At 54.1% G+C, this 18,614-nt stretch overlaps 1 protein-coding gene across 1 annotated transcript in view; it reads left to right on the top strand.

Moving 5' to 3' along the window:
* The first annotated feature begins 3,883 nt into the window (after positions 1–3,883).
* The window catches only part of CARS2 (cysteinyl-tRNA synthetase 2, mitochondrial (putative)), a 32,892-nt gene continuing 18,161 nt past the window's right edge, over positions 3,884–18,614 (top strand). The window contains exons 1-4 of the mRNA XM_021709028.1: positions 3,884–3,994; positions 11,177–11,248; positions 11,340–11,445; positions 14,796–14,879. Coding sequence (XP_021564703.1) covers positions 3,941–3,994; positions 11,177–11,248; positions 11,340–11,445; positions 14,796–14,879 — 316 coding nt within the window. The 5' untranslated portion in view covers positions 3,884–3,940. The remainder of the gene's footprint in view (positions 3,995–11,176; positions 11,249–11,339; positions 11,446–14,795; positions 14,880–18,614) is intronic.

Genomic DNA, 18,614 nt, shown 5'->3' with positions numbered 1-18,614 from the left:
GGGGCTGGCCCGCCTGACTCCTGGGCGCGGGCCTCGTGGCCCCGTGGGCGCAAGAGGTGCCGCCTCGCACTGCCGCCACGACGCCGTTTTTCCCGCGGCGTTTGCTTCCCACGCTGAAGGGACTAAAGGCCCCCTGGCACAGCTTGCAAGCCTGGCGTTCTTCGGGCCCAGGCTCAAAGTAAAAAGTTATGTTTGCTCTACACTTTTTAAGAAAATTATACGTCACAGCAAGCTTGGATAAAACGGAGCCATTTTTTTCTTCACCTTAGGTGAACATATTGTTGACTGTCGAAAGCATATTTTGACTTTTTTTTTTTTTAAGGGGAGTCTCACTGTGGCCCCCGCTGGAGGGCAGTGGCACACTCACGGCCACCCTGGCCTCCACCTGCTGGACTCAGGCAGTCCTTCCACCTCAGCTCTCCAAGGAGCTGGAACTACAGGCACACGCCACCGTGTCCGGCTCAGTTTTTGGTTTATTGCAGAGATGAGGTCTCACCAAGTTGCCCAGGCTGGTCTCGAACCCGTGAGCTCAGGCGGTCCTCTCACCCCGGCCTCCCACAGTGCTGGGATTATAGGCGTGAGCCACTGTGCCCTGCCTTATTTTGACATCTTTCCTAACATAATGACATACAAAATATGTCAGGAAAATACTAATACGATCTCCTCCCAACCTGGAAAATCTCTCCACAAAGGAAGAAGAGGAAACAAAGTTGTTTTTTTGTTGTTGTTTTCTTTTTACTGAATGCACATTGAACCAGAATGGGATGCATTAAAATAATTGCAAGGACAGAAATCTTCCGCTTTGACAGAGCCTCGGGGGTATTACCTGTCCTTCAGTCCGCTTGGGCTGCTGTCATGAAATACCATAAGTCACTGGGTGACTTATCTGCACAGAAATTTATTTCTCGTCTCTCTCGCACTGGGAAGTGAAGATCAAACCCTCTGACTTCCAGGGGAGGTTGGAGAGGGTGCCAGTTCTGTCTGGGGGAAAACGGATAATCCAGTTTGGTTTCGGTAGGGGAGGAGCCTGGGCACGAGGCTCCTCTCCACGTGTCTTCAGGTGGCGGAGGGGGAGGGGCTGTCTGAGGTCTCTTTCACAAGGACACTGATCCCAGCCATGAGCGCTCTCCCCTCCACTTCCTGATCCCAGCACGTGCATTTGGAGGGGACGAAAGTGGCGTTCCGCAGCACCACCCATTCCTTCAGGGGAGTTTCACGACTTGGACTCCATGACAAGTTAGTCTCCTCCTGAGACGTGGGAAATGGGGCGACATCTTCCGCGATGACAGAGGTGGCTCCTGGCTTTGAAAACGTGTGTTGTGCGACTGGCAAGAGGCGTATTCGTCCATGTAAAAGAGTCCCATACATCTGACATGGGCTTAGAAAGAAATTCTAGAACTCAAGATGGGGGGAGGTCTCTTCTTTCTGAGTAGGAGTGTCAAGTCTGCAGCTGTGGGAATGTCTGGCCACATGGGGCTTTCCGAAGGCATGGTGGGAGCTGGAACCCTCCCTTGGCCCTTCCACTGCGGCCCGGGCCACACTCTGGGTCCTGGAGTCCAGCTGGAGTCCTTCCTGGCCCTCAGCAGTCATTTGCTTCCCAGCCTGGACAAGTCACCGTGTTGAGTCCTGTATCTTCCTCTCTGAGATGGTGATGGGGAGGAGCAGCCTGTCGTGGGCTCAGACGGCCCTGATGCTTGTGTGTATGTGTGTGTACATGTGTACATGCGTGTGTGCGGTCTGTCTTCCCTCCTCCCTCTCAGATCTGTGATCGCCTCCACGGCACCCGCGCACTCGCTCACCATGACACAGTCTTGCGACCTCGGCTCCGGCAGGGCGGGGCTCCACACCAGGCCCGCTGTGTCAAGGCAGAATCCAAGCCATGGGGAGAAAGAGGCACCCTGAAAAACGGCCTCTGCCGTTTCCAGGAGAGGTTGGCAGCGGGTGCGGATTCTGTTTGGGTCAAACCAGGAGGAGAAGGGAGGGGTGGGGGCTGTTTGTGACCAGGCTGGGGCAGGCCTGGGTTCCCTGGCCCCAGGAGTTGGGCTTTATCTCGTGGTGGCCAAAGTCGCATGGCAGCGTTGGCCTGAAGACTCAGCTGGAGTGGTCTCGACAGTCCTGCAGGTGGGCACCCTCCCTTGATGGGCCCGGGAGGCCAGTGGAATCCCAGAGGGAGCTGGGTCTCCTGGCACCCGTCCTGCGGCCCACCCCCAGCATCGCAAACCTTCACATCCCGGGAGGCGCTGCAGCCCCTCTGCTTCCAAAGGCGGTCGGGGCCCGCCTTGCCCCTCTGGGCCAGACATGGGACTGCTTCTTCGCTCACTGGCTCTGGGCTCCTGTTCATGTTTCTTTCGAATCTCATTTCTTGCAGGGCCTTTGCTATCTCGAGACTGTTGCAGGGCGGCCTGTGTGTTGAGGGTTTGGGCCGCACAGGCACTGGGTCATACACCGCGGCCTGTGGGTTAGTGGCGTTTTGCCTCATTTTTAAGCAAGTCGGCTGCGGCGTTTAGAGGTTCGACGTCTCGACGATGGGGAGTTTCGGAGATCGTTCTGTCCCTGGAATGGAGACTTGGCCAGCCTTTGTGTGTTTGGGGTGGGCAGACGGTTGAAGTGATAGAGTAACATGGCCAAGTTTTGTTTTCCCCACCCAGGGAAAATGATTTCATGAACTCACATTTAGAGAGGTCACATGGGTGACGGATGAGCATGACATTGACTGACCTTGAGTTGTAAGGCCGCTTTTAAAGGACACCTGATTCTTGCCATCTGAACACTTTTAGTGGTAGAAGTCTGCGTCGCCCCATGTGGTATGTGAATATGTTATGCTCCAAGGAACGCTTGGCTGCTCACCCTTGATACCGAGAAATCAAGGGGCAGGCAGGGAACTGGTAGAGTGAAGTTCGTATTTGAGTTTGAACCCAGGGAGCAGAGCCGAACTCGAGGTCTTTCTACAATGGCTCTGCCCCCTCAGGCCTCGCAGTCCACTTTTATAGCCCAGAGTTGTGGGTACCTAGACATCAGCCACGTGGCCAGCAGAGTATGGTACGGAGCGTCAGTTACAGCTGCATTCTACTTCGAGGTCGTGACATTTAGAGTAAAGGAAGCTTACAAGGCCTGAGACATCACGCACTGCGAAAGCTGTGCAGGTCACAGGGCTTCCGACGACGAGGTGACACCATGTTGTTCAAACCCAGGACTGTTGAGAAAGGGTGTAAGCAGGGATTTCCGTCCTTGGGCGCCGACTGCAGGGAAGACAAGGATTCCCTGAAGCTACTTACTGGGAGTACACAGAAGATAAGGGGACTCTCAGTAAAGTGCTCAGACCCTTGCCATGCCCTTCTCTAGGGGCTGTGGCAACATGGATGGACATGAGTGGGTCTTGGTATCAAGTTCAGCAGCGCTGACCCTTCTGCAGCGGCGGGCACTCCAGGAACGTCCTCGGCAGCATTGTGGGGTCATGCTTGTCTTGACTTGTTATTTGCTTCTGTCTTGCTTCGTCTTAGTGAAAAGTTAGAATTACTCTAGAAAATGAATACAAATGGCAAAAGCGCTCAGTATGTTAACTACTGAAGTAGCACATGTGAATTTTGTACAATTAAACAGACGCCAGCTCACACAAGTAACAGCTCTGCAATAAAAATGCTAATAGTGTGTCCTGAAGTTGGTGCCACGCCGTTGTCAGTTTCCCACGAGGGCCTGTGGGCCGGGTGACCGTGACCAGTGAGTGAAAAGGCTTTTCCTTGCACGGCTTCAACTGCTTGAACTGCCAGTTGCGTGACAGGGAGGTCACGGAGCAGATTGGTACGTGGGATGCATTTTTAATGAGATGACAGTGGTGACTGTGTATGAAGGCATCCTAACATCCTTTTTTTCTTTCAGCACTTATGTTAGATTTGATATCATTCGGAGGATCCTGACCAAGGTCTTTGGATGCAACGTTGTCATGGTGATGGGCGTCACAGACGTGGATGATAAAATAATCAAGAGAGCCAGTGAGGTGAGCGTGCAATCTACACTTACAGACAACCTCACTGATGAGTGTTCTGACCCCACCTAACAGTTGTTGTTCTTGGTATTTTACAAGTGGTTCGCATGTCTTGCCCACACATGGCCCAAGGAGTGTGGTTGAAGACAGTGAGGCTGGGCACGGTGGCTTGTGCCTATAATCCCAGCACTTTGGGAGGCTGAGGTGAGAGCATTGCCCAAGCTCACGGGTGTGAGACCATCCTGGGCAACTTGGTGAGACCTCCTCTTTACAATAAGTCAAAAAAAAAATTAGCCGGGTGTGGTGGTGTGTGCCTGTAATTCCAGCTATTTGGAAGGCCGAGGTGGAAGGATCTCCTGAGTCCAGCAGGTCAAGGCTGCGGTGGCCATAAGCGTGCCACCCATGGTGTTTTCCTGGCTCTAATCAGCAATCCCTGTCCTGCCCCCTCAGCCTCCAGGGGAAATAACTTTCTCTCTGTTTACTTAAGACATCAGACTCACAGATTTTTTTTTTCCTTTTGAGTGGGAGTCTCACTCTGTCACTCAGACTGGAGTGCAGTGGCTGCTCCCGGCCACCGCAGCCTCGCCTGCTAGGCTCCGGCGATCCTTCCGCCTCAGCCTTCCAAGGAGCTGGAACTACAGGTGCGTGCTACCACGCCCGGCTCATTTTTTGATTTATTGTAGAGATGAGGTCTCGCCAAGTTGCCTGGGCAGGTCTCGAACCCACGGGCTCAGGCAATCCGCTCACCTCGGCCTCCCAAAGCGCTGGAATTACAGGCTGAGCCACCGAGCCCGGCCTGATTTTTTTTTTTTTTAAGTCATTGTCTCAGTCACCCAGGCTGGAGTGCAGCGGCACCATCGCAGCTCACCACAGCCTCCACCTCCTGAACTTAGACAGCCCTTCCACCTCAGCCTCCCTAGTAGCTGGGGCTGTAGGTGCGCATCACCAGGTTCGGCTTTTTGGGGGGGGCGGGGTAGAGTCAAGGTCTCAATAGTTGCCCAGGCTGTTCTTGAACTCCTGGCCTCAAGCAATCCTCCCACCTTGACCTCCCAAAGTGATGGGATTACAGGCGCAAGCCACCACACCCAGCCCCCACTGATCTTGACATTGGACGTATTCCTATTTGTGCTAATGATGCCTTTTGTGTCTGCATTCCTGGACAGTTTAAAAGGTGTCTGTTACCTATGAGTCTCAGAACAGCCTTGTGTGCTCAGCAGAGCAGACCTAATTGTGCTTTTTAAAAATCACACGTTATTCAAGAGCTTTAAAATTTTTGAAGTGATTTCAGATTTACAAAAAAAAGTCCTAGAGGCCTTCCTGGAGCTGGGTGGAGCCCAGGGTGCGACCTCCCCTCTGACCTCAGGGAGTCAGGAATCGGGCGAGGGTGCTGACACTGAGGCTGGCTATGCATCTGCGGCTCCTCCAGGTGTCGCCCTCCTTGGGCCTCTGTTTCTCCCTGTTCCTGGACCCCTTCCAGACTCCTGTATGTCTCCTCGGTCTCTTCCCGTTGCTTTTTGTTGAGGAGACAAGGTCTTGCTCTGTGTCCCAGACTGGAGTGTTGCAAGCCTAGCCCACGGCAGCTTCAAATTCCTGGGGTTAAGAGATCCTCCCACCACAGCCTCCTGAATGACTGGGACTACAAGTGCTTACCACATGCCTGGCTAATTTTTTATCATTTTTTGTAGAGACAAGGTCTCACTATCTTGCCCAGCCTGGTCTCAAACTCCTGACCTCAAACGATCCTCCCACCTTAGCCTCCCAAAGAGCTGGGACTCCTTCCGCTATGTGTGCATTTTCCCTCCGTATCCCCTGGGGTCATTCTGGAGCCCTCCCCCTCACCAGCATGGGACGCTATCGTCCCTGATAGGAAGTGGCGAGGACCTGCATTTCACGTGCACACCCTTCCACACACTCGGTCATCTCTGGGATACCTGGAATACCTAGTCCCGTGTAAATGCCCTGTAAGCACTTGCTGCACTGCATTTTTTTTAAGTTTTGTATCTTTATTATTTACTTATTGCTTTCTTTATTTATTCATTTTTGAGTTGGAGTCTCACTCTGTTGCCTGACTGGAATGCAGCGGCATGATCACGGTTCACTGCAGCCTCCTGGGATCAGGCGATCCTTCTGCTTCAGTCTCCCAAGTAGCTGAGACTATGAGTACATGTCACCACGCCCAGCTAATTTTTTAATTTTTCTATAGAAACAAGGTCTCGTGATACTGCCAAGTTGGTCTCAAACTCCTAGGCTCTAGCAGTCCTCCCACTTCAGCCTTCCACAAATTTTGATTTAGCCAGGTGTGGGCACAAGCCTGTAGTCCTAGCTACTGGGAAGACTGCTGAGATTACAGGGACGAGCCACCATACTCAGACTTCTGTGTTGTAATACTTCCTACCTGAGGTTGGCTGGATCCACAGACACAAAACCTGAGGACATGGAGAGCCATTGTATCATGTCTTCGCCTTGGGAGGCCGAGGCGAGTGGATTGCCTGAGCCCGCAGGTTCAAGACCCACCCGGGCTACTTGGCGAGACCTCATCTCTACAATAAATCAAAAATGAGCCAGGTGTGGTAGTGTGCGCCTGTAGTTCCAGCTACTTGGAGGGCTGAGGTGGAAGGATCGCTGGAGCCCAGCAGGTCGAGGCTGCGGTGGCCGGGAGCATGTCACTGTACTCCAACCTGGGCAACAGAGTGAGATCCCGGCTCAAAAAGGAAAACAGAAATGTAACAATCTGACTTGTGGAGTACGGTTTTCCTCTCAACACCAGCTGCAAGAGACTGTGTTCCACCTAAAGCTCGTCATCCTTGTGACGTCGGGCGGACATCCCAGGATGTCCTCCAGGTTGGGCTCTCCGGCCAGGGGGGCCCCGCAGAGACGGGCGCCTTGTGGTGCAGGGGCCCTCTCCCTGACGAGCTGTCGAGAGTGTACACGTGTCTAGGCCTCTGTGTGATTGTTCCCTCCAGAACTAGACACGCTCATTCGTTTTGTTCTTATACTTTGAATTTTTTTAAAAATAGAGATGGGTCTTACTATGTTAGCCTGGCTGTCTCAAACTCCTGGGCTCAAACGGTCCTCCCACCTTGGCCTCCCAAAGTGTTGGAGTCACCGGCACGAGCCACTGTGCCAGCCCTGTGTCGACCCCTGAGTCCTCCAGGCTGCTCTGGCTTCTCTTCCCACATAGACTCCCCGGGTACACATGACCACTGTCCCTTGGTGCACGACAGGGAAGGACATGCCTAAGTGTCCTCACCCAAAAGCACAGTGGAGACCAGAGGCCCACTGGGCACTCCAGTATTCACCGGGCGTGAGCCACGCACCCAGCCGGTTCTAAAGTTCACGTGGACCAGCAGGAGCAGGACCGGTCCGTGCAGCGGCACCATGGAGGCCGCCCGAGGGCTGCGACATGTTTCAAGCCATGGAACATGTTTGTCCTGCACTCTTGTTCTGCACGGTGTCACTGTGTATCATCACTCAGGGTCTCATTCTGTTGCCCAGGCTGGTCTGGAACTCCAGGGCTCAAGCAGTCCTCTCGCCTCAGCCTCCCAAGTAGCTGGGACTGCGGGCGCACCACACCGGCTGATTTTTTGTAGAGGCCGGGTCTCACTCTGTTGCCCAGGCTGGTCCCGAGCTCCAGGGTTCAAGTGATCACCTACCTCAGCCTCCCAAAGTGCTGGGACGAGAGGTGTAAGCCTCCACGCCCGGCCGGATTCGTCCCTCCTAAAGTGTGCTTTCACCCCCTCATCCTTCCCTGCCACCCCCGGCCTCCCCGGCCCTGAGCATCCACTGGTCTGCCGCTCTGAAGGCTGTAGAAACTAAGCGTTGCTGACAGCATGAATAAACAGATAGTGGACCACCTGAGAAAGCCCAGAAATAGACCCAATAGTTAACAGGAGTGGAGTTGTTTTATGATAGAAGACGGCATTTCAAACCAGCGGGGGAAAACGACGGATTATTCAGTAAAGAGCGCTGACAGGTGGGGGGCCATCTGGAGGAAAAAATAAACCAAAGTTGGATCTGTGCCTTCCATCCAAACTTGAGGCAGATCGAAGGTATAAGATAAAAGAAATGAAACCACAATCACTGGAAGAAACCTCGGGGCACTTTTTATAGCCTCATATTGGGGAAAGCTCTTCTCAGTTTGTTTCCAAACCCAGAAGCCACTTACGGGAAAAGATTCGGAAACATAAAAGGTTGCCGAATATGAAAATGAAAGATTTCATGTGCAACAAAATACTCAAATTGGAAAACTGTGGAAAAAATTGAATCACATCAGAGATAAAAGGTTGATTTCAAGCCGGGCTCGGTGGCTCAGCCTGTAATCCCAGCCCTTTGGGAGGCCGAGGTGAGTGGATGGCCTGAGCCTGCGGGTTCAGCCTGGGCAACTTGGTGAGACCTCGTCTCTGCGATAAATCACAAAAACTAGCCAGGCGTGGTGGCGTGCGTCTGTAGTTCCAGCTACTTGGAAGGCTGAGGTGGAAGGATCACCTGAGCCCAGCAGGTTGAGCTGTGGTGGCCAGGAGTGTGCCACTGCTCTCCAGTCTGGGCGACAGAATGAGATGCCAACTCAAAAAAAAAAGGTTGATTTCTTTAACATAAAAATTCTTCCTACAAGTTGATAAGAAAGAGCCCCCCACTCAAAAGGAGTGTGAGTAATGATAGATCATTTAATGCACATGATTGCTGAACACCTGAGAAAATGTTCAAACTTAGGAGAGGCCAGGTGTGTTGGCTCACGCTTGTCATCCCAGCACTTTGGGAATTCGAGGCAGGAGGATTGCTTGAGCCCAGGAGTTCAAGACCAGCCTAGGCAACATATTGAGACCCCGTTTCTACAAAAAATTAACCAGGTGTGGTGACACTCACCTGTAGTCCTATCTACTCAGGAGGCTGAGGCAGGAGGATCGTCTGAGCCCAGGAGGTCAAGGCTGCAGTGAGTTTTGATTGTACCACCACGCTCTAGCCTGGGCAACAGAGTAAGACCCAATTCAAAAAAAATTTAAAAAAAGAAAGGTAAAAACAAAATCATGTCAGAAAAGCGTTGGCCAGCGATGACACTGGCACATCTGAAGGTTTGCCAGCTGAGGGCAGAGACACCTCAGGGCCTGCTAGCCGGTGCAGATGGGCACCGCTCCCGTAGAAGGCAGCCTGGCATTGCCAGCGGGTCCCCGTGCACCTGCTCTGCCTGGCCACCACCTCCCTAGGGCATGGCTCAGAGAAGTTCGTGGGCCCATGCGAGGGGAGGCGTGCACAGCTGGCACATGTACCTGGCCAGACCCGCTGGGCAGCTGTCGACAGGAGAGTGGAGGCAGCCTCAACCAAGTGAGGCCACTCGGCGTCTGGCCCGGCCAGGTCTCCCGGCTCCTGGCGGCCGAGTTGCCAGGGAAGGAAGGAGTGTGGAGGGGGCTGCCCTTGGGCTTCTGAGAAAAGGACGCCAAGACATGGACGGGCATTCCTGCTACTCACGGCGTTTCCTTCTGGGCTGAAAGCTGAGTCTGGGCGCTGCTTCTGCCACCTGAATTTCCCCTGGGAATGAGTGACCCATGCATCAGCAGAGATGGATGAAGCAGCCAACTGACCTGTGGGTCTGGCCTGCATGGTATCGGCAGTTCCTGGGCAGCAGAAGATGGTTTCCAGGCTTTCTGTGTGGCCTTTGCCCTGTGGATAGATGGAGAGTAACTGCTTCGAGGTTTAGAAGGTCTGTGGGCCACAGGGCTGTGTTGCGGGAAGAAGCCTGATGTGTGGGGGAGTGCCAGCCAGGTGCCGGGTCCTGCGAGTTTTATCCCTTTATTAGTGAAAACAACATTGCGTTTTCTTTTACAATGTTACCTCACCTGTCCCTACATGGAATCTCCATTGCAGTCTCGGATGGGATTGTCTCCACGTTGCAAATAAATCAAGGGCCAAGAGGTTTAGCGTTTACTATTTTTAAGTGTTTTTATCTCTTATTTATTTTATTTTTTAATTTTAGAAATGAGGTCTCACTGTGTCGCCCAGGCTGGAGTGCAGTGGCACAATCCTGGCTCACTACAGCCTCAAACTCCTGGGCTCAGGCGGTCCTTCTGCCTCAACTTCCCGAATAGCTGGGACTACAGGCTAGAACCATCATGCCCAGATAATTTTTTGGTTTATTGTAGAGAAGCAGTCTCGCCCTGTTGCCCAGACTGGTCTTGAACCCCTGGACTCAAGCATTCCTCCTCCCTGAGCACAGAGGTGACAGGCGTGAGCCACTGTGCCCACGGAGAGGTTTAGATTACTGATTTGCCCAAGACCGCAGCGCTGAAAAGACCCCTGGGACGCAACGCCAGCTTCCCCAGCTTGCTTTCTCCAGCGAGTCTCTACAGGCCAGGGTCTCTGGGATGATTGAGCCGTTTCAGAGCCCTGGGTGGGAGGAGCACCAGCCTCGAGTCCCCTCGGGTCACAGGGCTGGGACCAGGCCGGTGTCACCTTTCACTTGAGCAGGTTTCTGACACCCCGGAGTGGAGGTTCTTTCAGCTGTGAGTGGGAGGCCTGTTTCAGGGCTGCAGGTGGACAGGGCAGGCAGGTGCACGGAGCGGGCGCTGTGCGGGCCGCAGCCGTGGGGCTTGGCAGGCGGGCGCGTCCCAGTGCCGCGTGCCTGCCACGTGCCTTGATGCAGCAACACGCGTGGAGCCAGCGTCATGTCGGCTCTCCGTGGCAGGGGTGGAGACTGCAGACGTGACCCTGGCACGCGCCCTCATTCAGCATCACGGGGACTGCCTTGATGGCAGTCCCAGAGAGCCGCCAGGGCATCACACCTTGTTACAATCTCGGTTTCAGTATCAGTTACTTCCCAAACACTTCTGCAGAGATGCCCCTTCAGCTTTTTTTGTTTTTTCTTCCATTCGGAGTCTCATTGTCACCCACGCTGGAGGGCAGTGGCATGCTGTTCCCAGCCACCGCAGCCTTGACCTGCTGGGCTCAGGCAATCCGTCTGCCTCAGCCTTCCAAGTAGCTGGGACTACAGACACACACCCCCATGCCTGGCTAATTTTTTTTGTAGAAATGGGTCTCACTGTGTTGCCCGTGATGGGCTCTAACTCCTGTCCTCAAGCATTCTTCCCACCTTGACCTCCCAAAGTGCTGAGGTTGCAGGCATGAGCTGCTGCGCTCAGCCAGTCTGTGGTTCTGTAGTGAATGTTCCAGACTCTTTTAACACGTGTACCTCGTCCTTCACAGATGAACATCTCACCTGCATCTCTGGCCAGTCTTTACGAGGAAGACTTTAAGCAAGACATGGCTGCCTTGAAGGTAAGGCTGTGGCCTCATGCCAGCGGGAGGGAGGCTGGCCGCCCGGCACGTCTGCACACAGACAGCTTAGCCCCAGCCCCACCTCTTCAAGGTCCTCCCGCCCACGGCGTCCCTGAGGGTGACCGAGAACATTCCGCAGATCATCTCCTTTGTGGAAGGCATCATGGCCCACGGACATGCCTACTCAACGGCCAAAGGTAGGGCTGCAGCACTGGGGTGGTCGCTGGGCAGCGCTGATGGCTCCAGAGACCCAGGCTCTCGTTCATGAGTGCGGGAACTTGTGGGAGCGCCACTGTGGCCTCCGTGTGACTCCTGCGGTGAGACTTGCGGGGTTTCTCACGTAATTTTGTCTCTGAGAGCTGGCTGAATCAGATCTTCCTCAAAATATTTGCCAGTCGCAGGAAGAGGTGAACATCTGAAGCGCTGGACTCAGTCACGGTCGTGGGAGCCGGGGGCAGGTGTCCAGGCGTCCATCCTAGTGTGCCTTCAGCTTTGCTTAGAAATGTGCATGCCAGGACCGACCCGGTGGCTCGTGCCTGTCATGCTGGCACTTTGGGAGGCCAAGGCGGGAGGATCGGTTGAGCCCAGGAGTTCAAGACCAGCGTGGGCAATGTGGTGAGACCACATTTCTTTAAAGAAAAAAATCGGAAAATTAGCTGGGTGTGGTGGTATACCTCTGTAGCACCACCTTGCTTGAGAGGCTGAGGCAGGAGGGTTTCTTGAGACCAGGCGTTCGAAGCTGTGGTGAGCTGCAGTTGTACCACTGCACTCCAGCCTGGGCAAGAAGAGTGAGAAAAAAAAATGTGCATAACAGAATGTGGGCTGCAAACACAGTGGCTGCGGAGACTCACCTCTCTTGCTGCAAGTCGGCTGGGGCCCTTTTGGGTGGCCTCATCTGCCGTGGGCCCAGCAGGAGCCTCGGGTGTTCTGCCACTCTGGCCCCCGACACGCCACGACAGCGGGCCTCACGGTCCTGACTGGTGCCCGCGTCCTCCCGTGACATGTGCTCAGGTGGCCCGGGTGTCCTCGTGGCCACGCCCCCTCCACGGCCAGCCGTCTGGGAGCAGGCGTGGCCTGGTCCTGGCGTTTCGCTACTTCTGTTGAGTTCAGCCACGCCTTCCCCTTCCCAGTCTCCTCCTTTCCCCCACTCTGTCTGATCGTGCCCAGGCTGGAGTGCAGTGGCACGATCACAGCTCACTGCAGCCTCAGCCCCCGGGGCCCAGGCAATCCTCCCTTCTAAGTCTCCTGGGTAGCTGGTACTACAGGCATGCGCCACCACGCCTGGCTCGTTGTTTGATTTCTTTTAGAGACGAGGTCTCGCTCTGTTGCCCAGGCGGGTCTTGAACTCTTGGGCTCAAGTGATTCTTCCACCTTGGCCTCCCCAAGTGCTGGGATGACTGGCGTGAGCCACCACCCTCCTGGCCTGGTCTTCCTGCCTAAATCCAAGTCCCCGTCCTGCAGACCCTGACGCCGTGCCTTCCCCTTTGCCAGTCACCACTGTGCGTGGACTCTCTTTCTCAGTGTTGGTGTCTGCAGTACCGCTGGGTAGCCAGCTCCACGCTGCCCTAGTGGACTGACTGATGTATTCCTAGTTCCCCTCCAGATTGTCAATTCCCAGACCGTTGCCTGAGTAACCCTGAGAGTGCCAGCCCAGTTGCACGTGAGCACCTAAGAGAAGCCACACTCTGACACAGTCCGCACCTGGCATGCACGAGCCTGTCCTTCCAGGGTCCTGCCTGGGAGCAGTCCCCAGGAGCCCAGGTGCTTGGAGTCCTGTGGGTTTCATTACTCTCATTGGGCATATTTAGATTTTGTTTCCGAGAAAAACTTTCTTTAAAGGACTCAGCTGATTGAACTGGAGTTACACCAGAAGGCACGGGAATTACTCCCTGGTCCATGTGTAAATTGACGTAGGCCACAGCAACCTGGCTTCTGTTTGAGAAACACATTGTGACAGTCACGAGGTGCGTCCTCCCAGGCTCCAGGAGTGGGTGCTGTTGGTCGCCGTGTTTTGCTCCTGTGTTTTATTGTAAAGTCTTAATGATAGTAGAAACACAATTGAACTCAAAACACACCCACATTCACTCAAACCCCTGTCATTTGGACTTCATGACAGTCCGCAGGGCTTGGCTGTAATTTGATCTTTGAACTATTGGTGGAAAACAATGTGTCCAGCAAATTGACAACATAAACAAAGCCACGGGCAAGCGCATCCTCTGTAAGGAAGTAGGTTCCTCTTCTGAAGTCTTTTTATAGCACTGTTTTCATTTTTTTCTTTTTTTAGAGAGAGGGTCTAAAACAAAGGAATCTTGGAAGGTCTCACTGTATCACCCAGGCTGGAGTGCACATGGCACGATCACAGCTCACTGTAGTCTCTATCTTGGGCTCAAGCGATCCTCCTGCCTCAGCTTCCCGAGTAGCTGGGATCACAGGCGCGTGCCACCATGCCCAGCTACTTTTTCTATTTTTTTTGTAGAGACAGGGTCTCGCTCTATTGATGAAGGTGGTCTGAACTCCTGGTCCTCCTGCCTCAGGCTCCCAGAGTGCTAGATTACAGGTCCGTGTGTGCCTTCTGACCCAGGAGAGAGCAGCTCCCAGGCCCGGGTGCCTCCTCTGTCCCAGCTGGCTCATCCCAGCACCTGGCTCCAGCTTGGTGGTCACAGAGGCCCCTGCCAGGCAGGGCTACCCGGGTCACTCTGTCAGTTGACCCTGTGTGAGGGGCCTGTCCTGTTCCTGCGCACAGTGGCACCAGTTCTGGGTCTGCTGTGCTTGATCATCCCAGACAGCAAAGAGGCGCAGACGTGAATTAACGACTGCTAAGGAAAAGGACGTGAAGGTCGACGTGTCCAGGTTGCGAGGGGCACCCATGTGTAGGCCCGACGCCAGCCTTGTGTTGCTAGATGTGGCTACGGGGGCAGTGGGGGTGCAGACCTCTGCTGCCAGAACGGCCACTTCACAGCCTCGTGGCACCACCACCTCGGCCTCAAGGATCCGCCCAGCGTGCAGAGATGTTTCTGAGTAAGCGGAGCTCTTGGAGGGGAGATGCATCTCGGACATGGTCAGCCACTGAGCCTGGGAGTAAATGACGTCAGTGGGTCACTTGCTTCCATTTGCCTGATTTTAAAACATGATCTCAACATTTTACAGGGAATTTACATTTGTGTTTCACCATTACATCCACACGTTCATGATGTGTCCGGATGCATGCTTTTATAGTACAGTATTGTTGCTTTAGGTTCTGGTTAAGACATATGCTAAGCTGGGCGTGGTGGTGCACACTTGTAGTCCCACTACTCAGGAGGCTGAGGCAGGAGGATCGCTTGAGCCCAGGAGGTCGAGGCTGCAGTGTGCGATGATTGCACCACTGCACTCCAGCCTGGGCGACCGAGAGAGACCTTGTCTCAATAAATTAAATAAGCAAACAGATGGACCACGGGCCATGTGGTGTATTTAAGCCCTCACTACTTGGCAGGTGTTGAGCTGGCCAGGGGTGGGAGGCCAGCACCCAGACTGGGAAGTGCTGAGCTCACAACCACTTTGCACACAGGCAACGTCTACTTCGACCTGCAGTCTAGAGGAGACGACTATGGCAAGCTGGTCGGTGTGGTCCCGCAGCCGGCTGGGGAGCCAGGTGGGTCAGCGGGTGGGGCTCTGGGTCCTGAGCCTCTGACCGGGTTGGGTTTTGAGGGGGTGGAGGCGGCCTGGGGCGTGGACCCACTTGCTCAGACGCGGTCATGCGGGCTCTTCCCCGATCACAGCTGCATTTTAAATTCGCTTCACGGCCTTTGCATCATGACAACTTGAGCGAGATGTCTCCGTGGCAAGTGGCACCTCCTTCCCACCGCCGCCACCGTGCTCAGCTCTGCTTGCAGAGTCGGGCCGGTCCCCTCTCCCCCTTCCTTCCCGGTGTCCTGTGCATGTGAGCATCGTGTCCATATGCACCGTGGGTCAACGCTCTTCAGGGTCTTGCTCTTAGCACGTACCAAGTTTTCACCGTGTATTAAATTCCATCCGCGTGAATCTCTCCTGTGCTCAGTTGTCAGGTCAAAATCGCTTCTATGGAGAAGAAATACAAGTACAGTATGTAGAACCAAATTGAGCCGAGCACAGTGGCCCATGCCTATCATCCCAGCACTTGGGAGGCCAAGGCCCAGAAGACTGTTTGAGTGCAGGAGTTTGACACCAGCCTAGGCAGCATAGGGAGACCTCATTTCTGAAAAAAAAAAAAAAATAATTAGCCAGGTGTGGTGGTGTGCGCCTGTGGTTCCAGCAACTCAGGAGGCTGAGGCAGGAGGATCACTCGAGCCCAGGAGTTCAAGACTGCAGTGAACCACAATTATGCCTCTGCACTCCGGCCTGGGCAATAGTGAGACTCTGACTCAAAACAAAATCTACATTGAAAAATAATGTTGGGCAACCCCCTTGGGTCTCCTCCCACTGTGGGAGCTTTTCTGTCCTCTTGATAAATAATGCTTTCAGCCAGGCTCGGTGGCTCAGCCTGTAATCCTGTGCCTTTGGGAGGCTGAGGTGAGTGGATGGCCTGAGTCCGCGGGTTCGAGACCCGCCTGGGCAACTTGGCGAGACCTCATCTTTACAATAAATCAAAAATTAGCCGGGCGTGGTGGCACGCGCCTGTAGTTCCAGCTACTTGGAAGGCTGAGGTGGAAGGATCGCCAGAGCCCAGCAGGTTGAGGCTTCAGTGGCCACTGCACTCCAGTCTGGGTGACAGAATGAGGCTCCAACTCAAAAAAATAAATAAATAAATAATGCTTTCTAATAGGAAAAAGAAAAATAGTTTTTAGGCTGGGCGCCATGGCTCACGCCTGTCAACCTAGCTCTTTGGGAGGCGGAGGCGAGAGGATTTCCTGAGCCCAGGGGTTCAAGACCAGTCTAGGCAACATAGCGAGACCATGTCTCTACCAAAAAATAAAAAATTATCTCGGCATGGTAGTGTATGTCTGTAGTCCCAGCTACTTTGGAGGCTAAGGCAGGAGGATCACCTGAGTCCAGGAGGTTGAGACCACAGTGAACCGTGATCCTGCTCCTGCACTCCGGCCTGGACAACAGAGCAAGACCCCCAACTCAAAAAAATAATAGAACACGACACTTAAAAATGCCCAACTCATCGAGTTTTCTTAGGGGAACCCCCTTGGCTACCCCACAGTGGCAGTGGATGGTAGGCTGAGTGGCCTCCACGCCCCACTCCCTGGCCACCAGCCCACCGGCCCCTCCTTGGGATGACCACTGCCCAGCTCACACGGCGGTCAACTCCTCTCCTGCTGGCCTCATTACCCGAGCACATGTTCCTAAACACAACAGCTTAGGCCTCACTGGTTTGTTTATTTATTTATTTTACTTTTTTTAATTTGAGTCAGAGTCTCACTGTCGCCCAGGCTAGAGTACAGTGGTATGCTCCCGGCCACTGCAGCCTCGACCTGCCGGGCTCAGGCGACCCTTCCGCCTCAGCCTTCCAAGTAGCCGGAACTACAGGCACACGCTACCACGCCTGGCTTATTTTTTAATTTATTGTAGAGACAAGATCTCGCCAAGTTGCCCAGGCTGATCTCGAACCCCTGGGTCAGGCATTCCTCTCACCTTGTCCTCCCCAAGTGCTGGGATGACCGGCGTGAACCACCATGCCTGGCTAATCTTTTTCTTCTGTTTCGAAGCTCCGTTTCCGCCCCTGTGCTTCCCCCGCCGTTCATCTGAGGACGCCGTGTACGAGGCACCAAGGCACCTCGGGTGCATTTTGCTGCTTCCCTCTAGCGTGTACAGCATCTCCTTTGTCCTGTGTCCTTTTTGCAAGTTGGTGGCTCGATCTAGAGGCCTGATCCAGCCCTGAGTTTCGGGGGAAGCCTGCGCTTTAGATGGTCTCCCTTCACCAGAAGACACCCAAGGGCCTGTCTCTGCGTTGGCAGCCCCCGCTGTTCCAGGCTCACTCCCTCGTGGCAAAGAGAGGGGTCCGTCCTTAACTTCTTCTTCATTTGCTGGATCACCGTTTTAGAGATGGAGCTCACTGTGTTGCCCAGGCTGGTCTTGAACTCCTAGCCTCAAGCAGTTGTCCCACCTTGGCTTCCTGAAGCCCTGGGATTCTAAGTGTGAGCCCCACTCCTGCCTGGAATGCTTTTATACAGATTGTCACTTGGTTGCTCAGTGGTGCCCTTTGCTTGGGGAAGGCAGGATAAATGCCCACGTCTCGTGCATTGACCAGTTTTGTTTTTTTTTTTTGAGTTGTAGTCTCACTCTGTCGCCCAGACCGGAGTGCAGTGGCCGCTTCTGGCCACCGCAGCCTCGCCTGCTGGGCTCCGGCGATCCTTCCGCTTCAGCCTTCCGAGTAGCCAAAATTACAGGCATGCGCTACCACGCCTGGCTGATTTTTTGATTTGTTGTAGAGATGAGGTCTCGCTGCCCAGGCGGGTCTTGAACCCACGGGCTCAGGCAATCCATTCACCTCAGCCTCCCAAAGGCACGGGATTACAGGCTGAGCCACCAAGCCCAGCTGACCAATTTTCTAAACAGGGAGGTGGGTTCCCTGTCAGAGAGGGTGATCGGGTAAGTGGGTTTTGGTGTGGTTCTGAGACAGTCTTGCTCCATCACCCAGGCTGCAGTGTGGGAGTGTGAGCATAACCCACTGTAGCCTTCAACTGCAGGACTCAGGCAATCCTCCCACCTCAGCCTCCCAAGTAGCTGGAATTACAGGTGTGTACCACCACATCTGGCTAATCTTTTATTTTTTGTATGGACGAGGTGTCTCTGTCACTTAGGCTGGTCTCAAGCTCCTGACTCAAGCGATCTTCCTGCCTCAGCCTCTCAAAGTACTGAGATTACAGGAGTGAGCCACAGCTCCTGGCCTCTTCTTATAATTTTTATAATTTTTCATCTTACAGTTTTTCATTATTGCTTTTTATCCAGTCCATGACTTACGCATCTGTGCCATACTTCAGTCCACCGCCATTGCTACCCTTACCTTCCCCAGTCGTCCCTCCCCTCGCCAGCCGGCATGTCTTCAAGTTGACGGCTGGGTCCTCTCAACTTGGCCCTGTGGACCTGGCATCTCTGCTACTGCCAGTCTGACACTCCTGGCTCATCTTGGACTAAGCCATTTTTCATGGAGGCCTCGCCTCCCCTCAGTGAGAGGTGGCATTGCAAGGCCAGCGTGGGTGCTGAGGCGTCAGGCCTTGTCAGTGGGCTGAGGTCTGACGAAACGCATCCGCACGTGAGGCCAGACGCACGTGGGTCACACTGATCCTCGCAGTCAGGCCCTCGGGCCGTAACAACCTCTTCTGTCCATGCCGGTGTCTCCCTTCTCCTACACGGAGGAAATCCTGGCCTTTAAGGCTCCTGGGTGGGCCAACCCCAGCCCCAT

The sequence above is a fragment of the Carlito syrichta genome, unplaced genomic scaffold (assembly GCF_000164805.1).
Source record: "Carlito syrichta isolate Samal-C Ts95f unplaced genomic scaffold, Tarsius_syrichta-2.0.1 Scaffold154289, whole genome shotgun sequence".
In the NCBI taxonomy this organism is placed as follows: Eukaryota; Metazoa; Chordata; class Mammalia; order Primates; family Tarsiidae; genus Carlito; species Carlito syrichta.
This window is presented reverse-complemented; position numbering and strand designations above follow the sequence as displayed.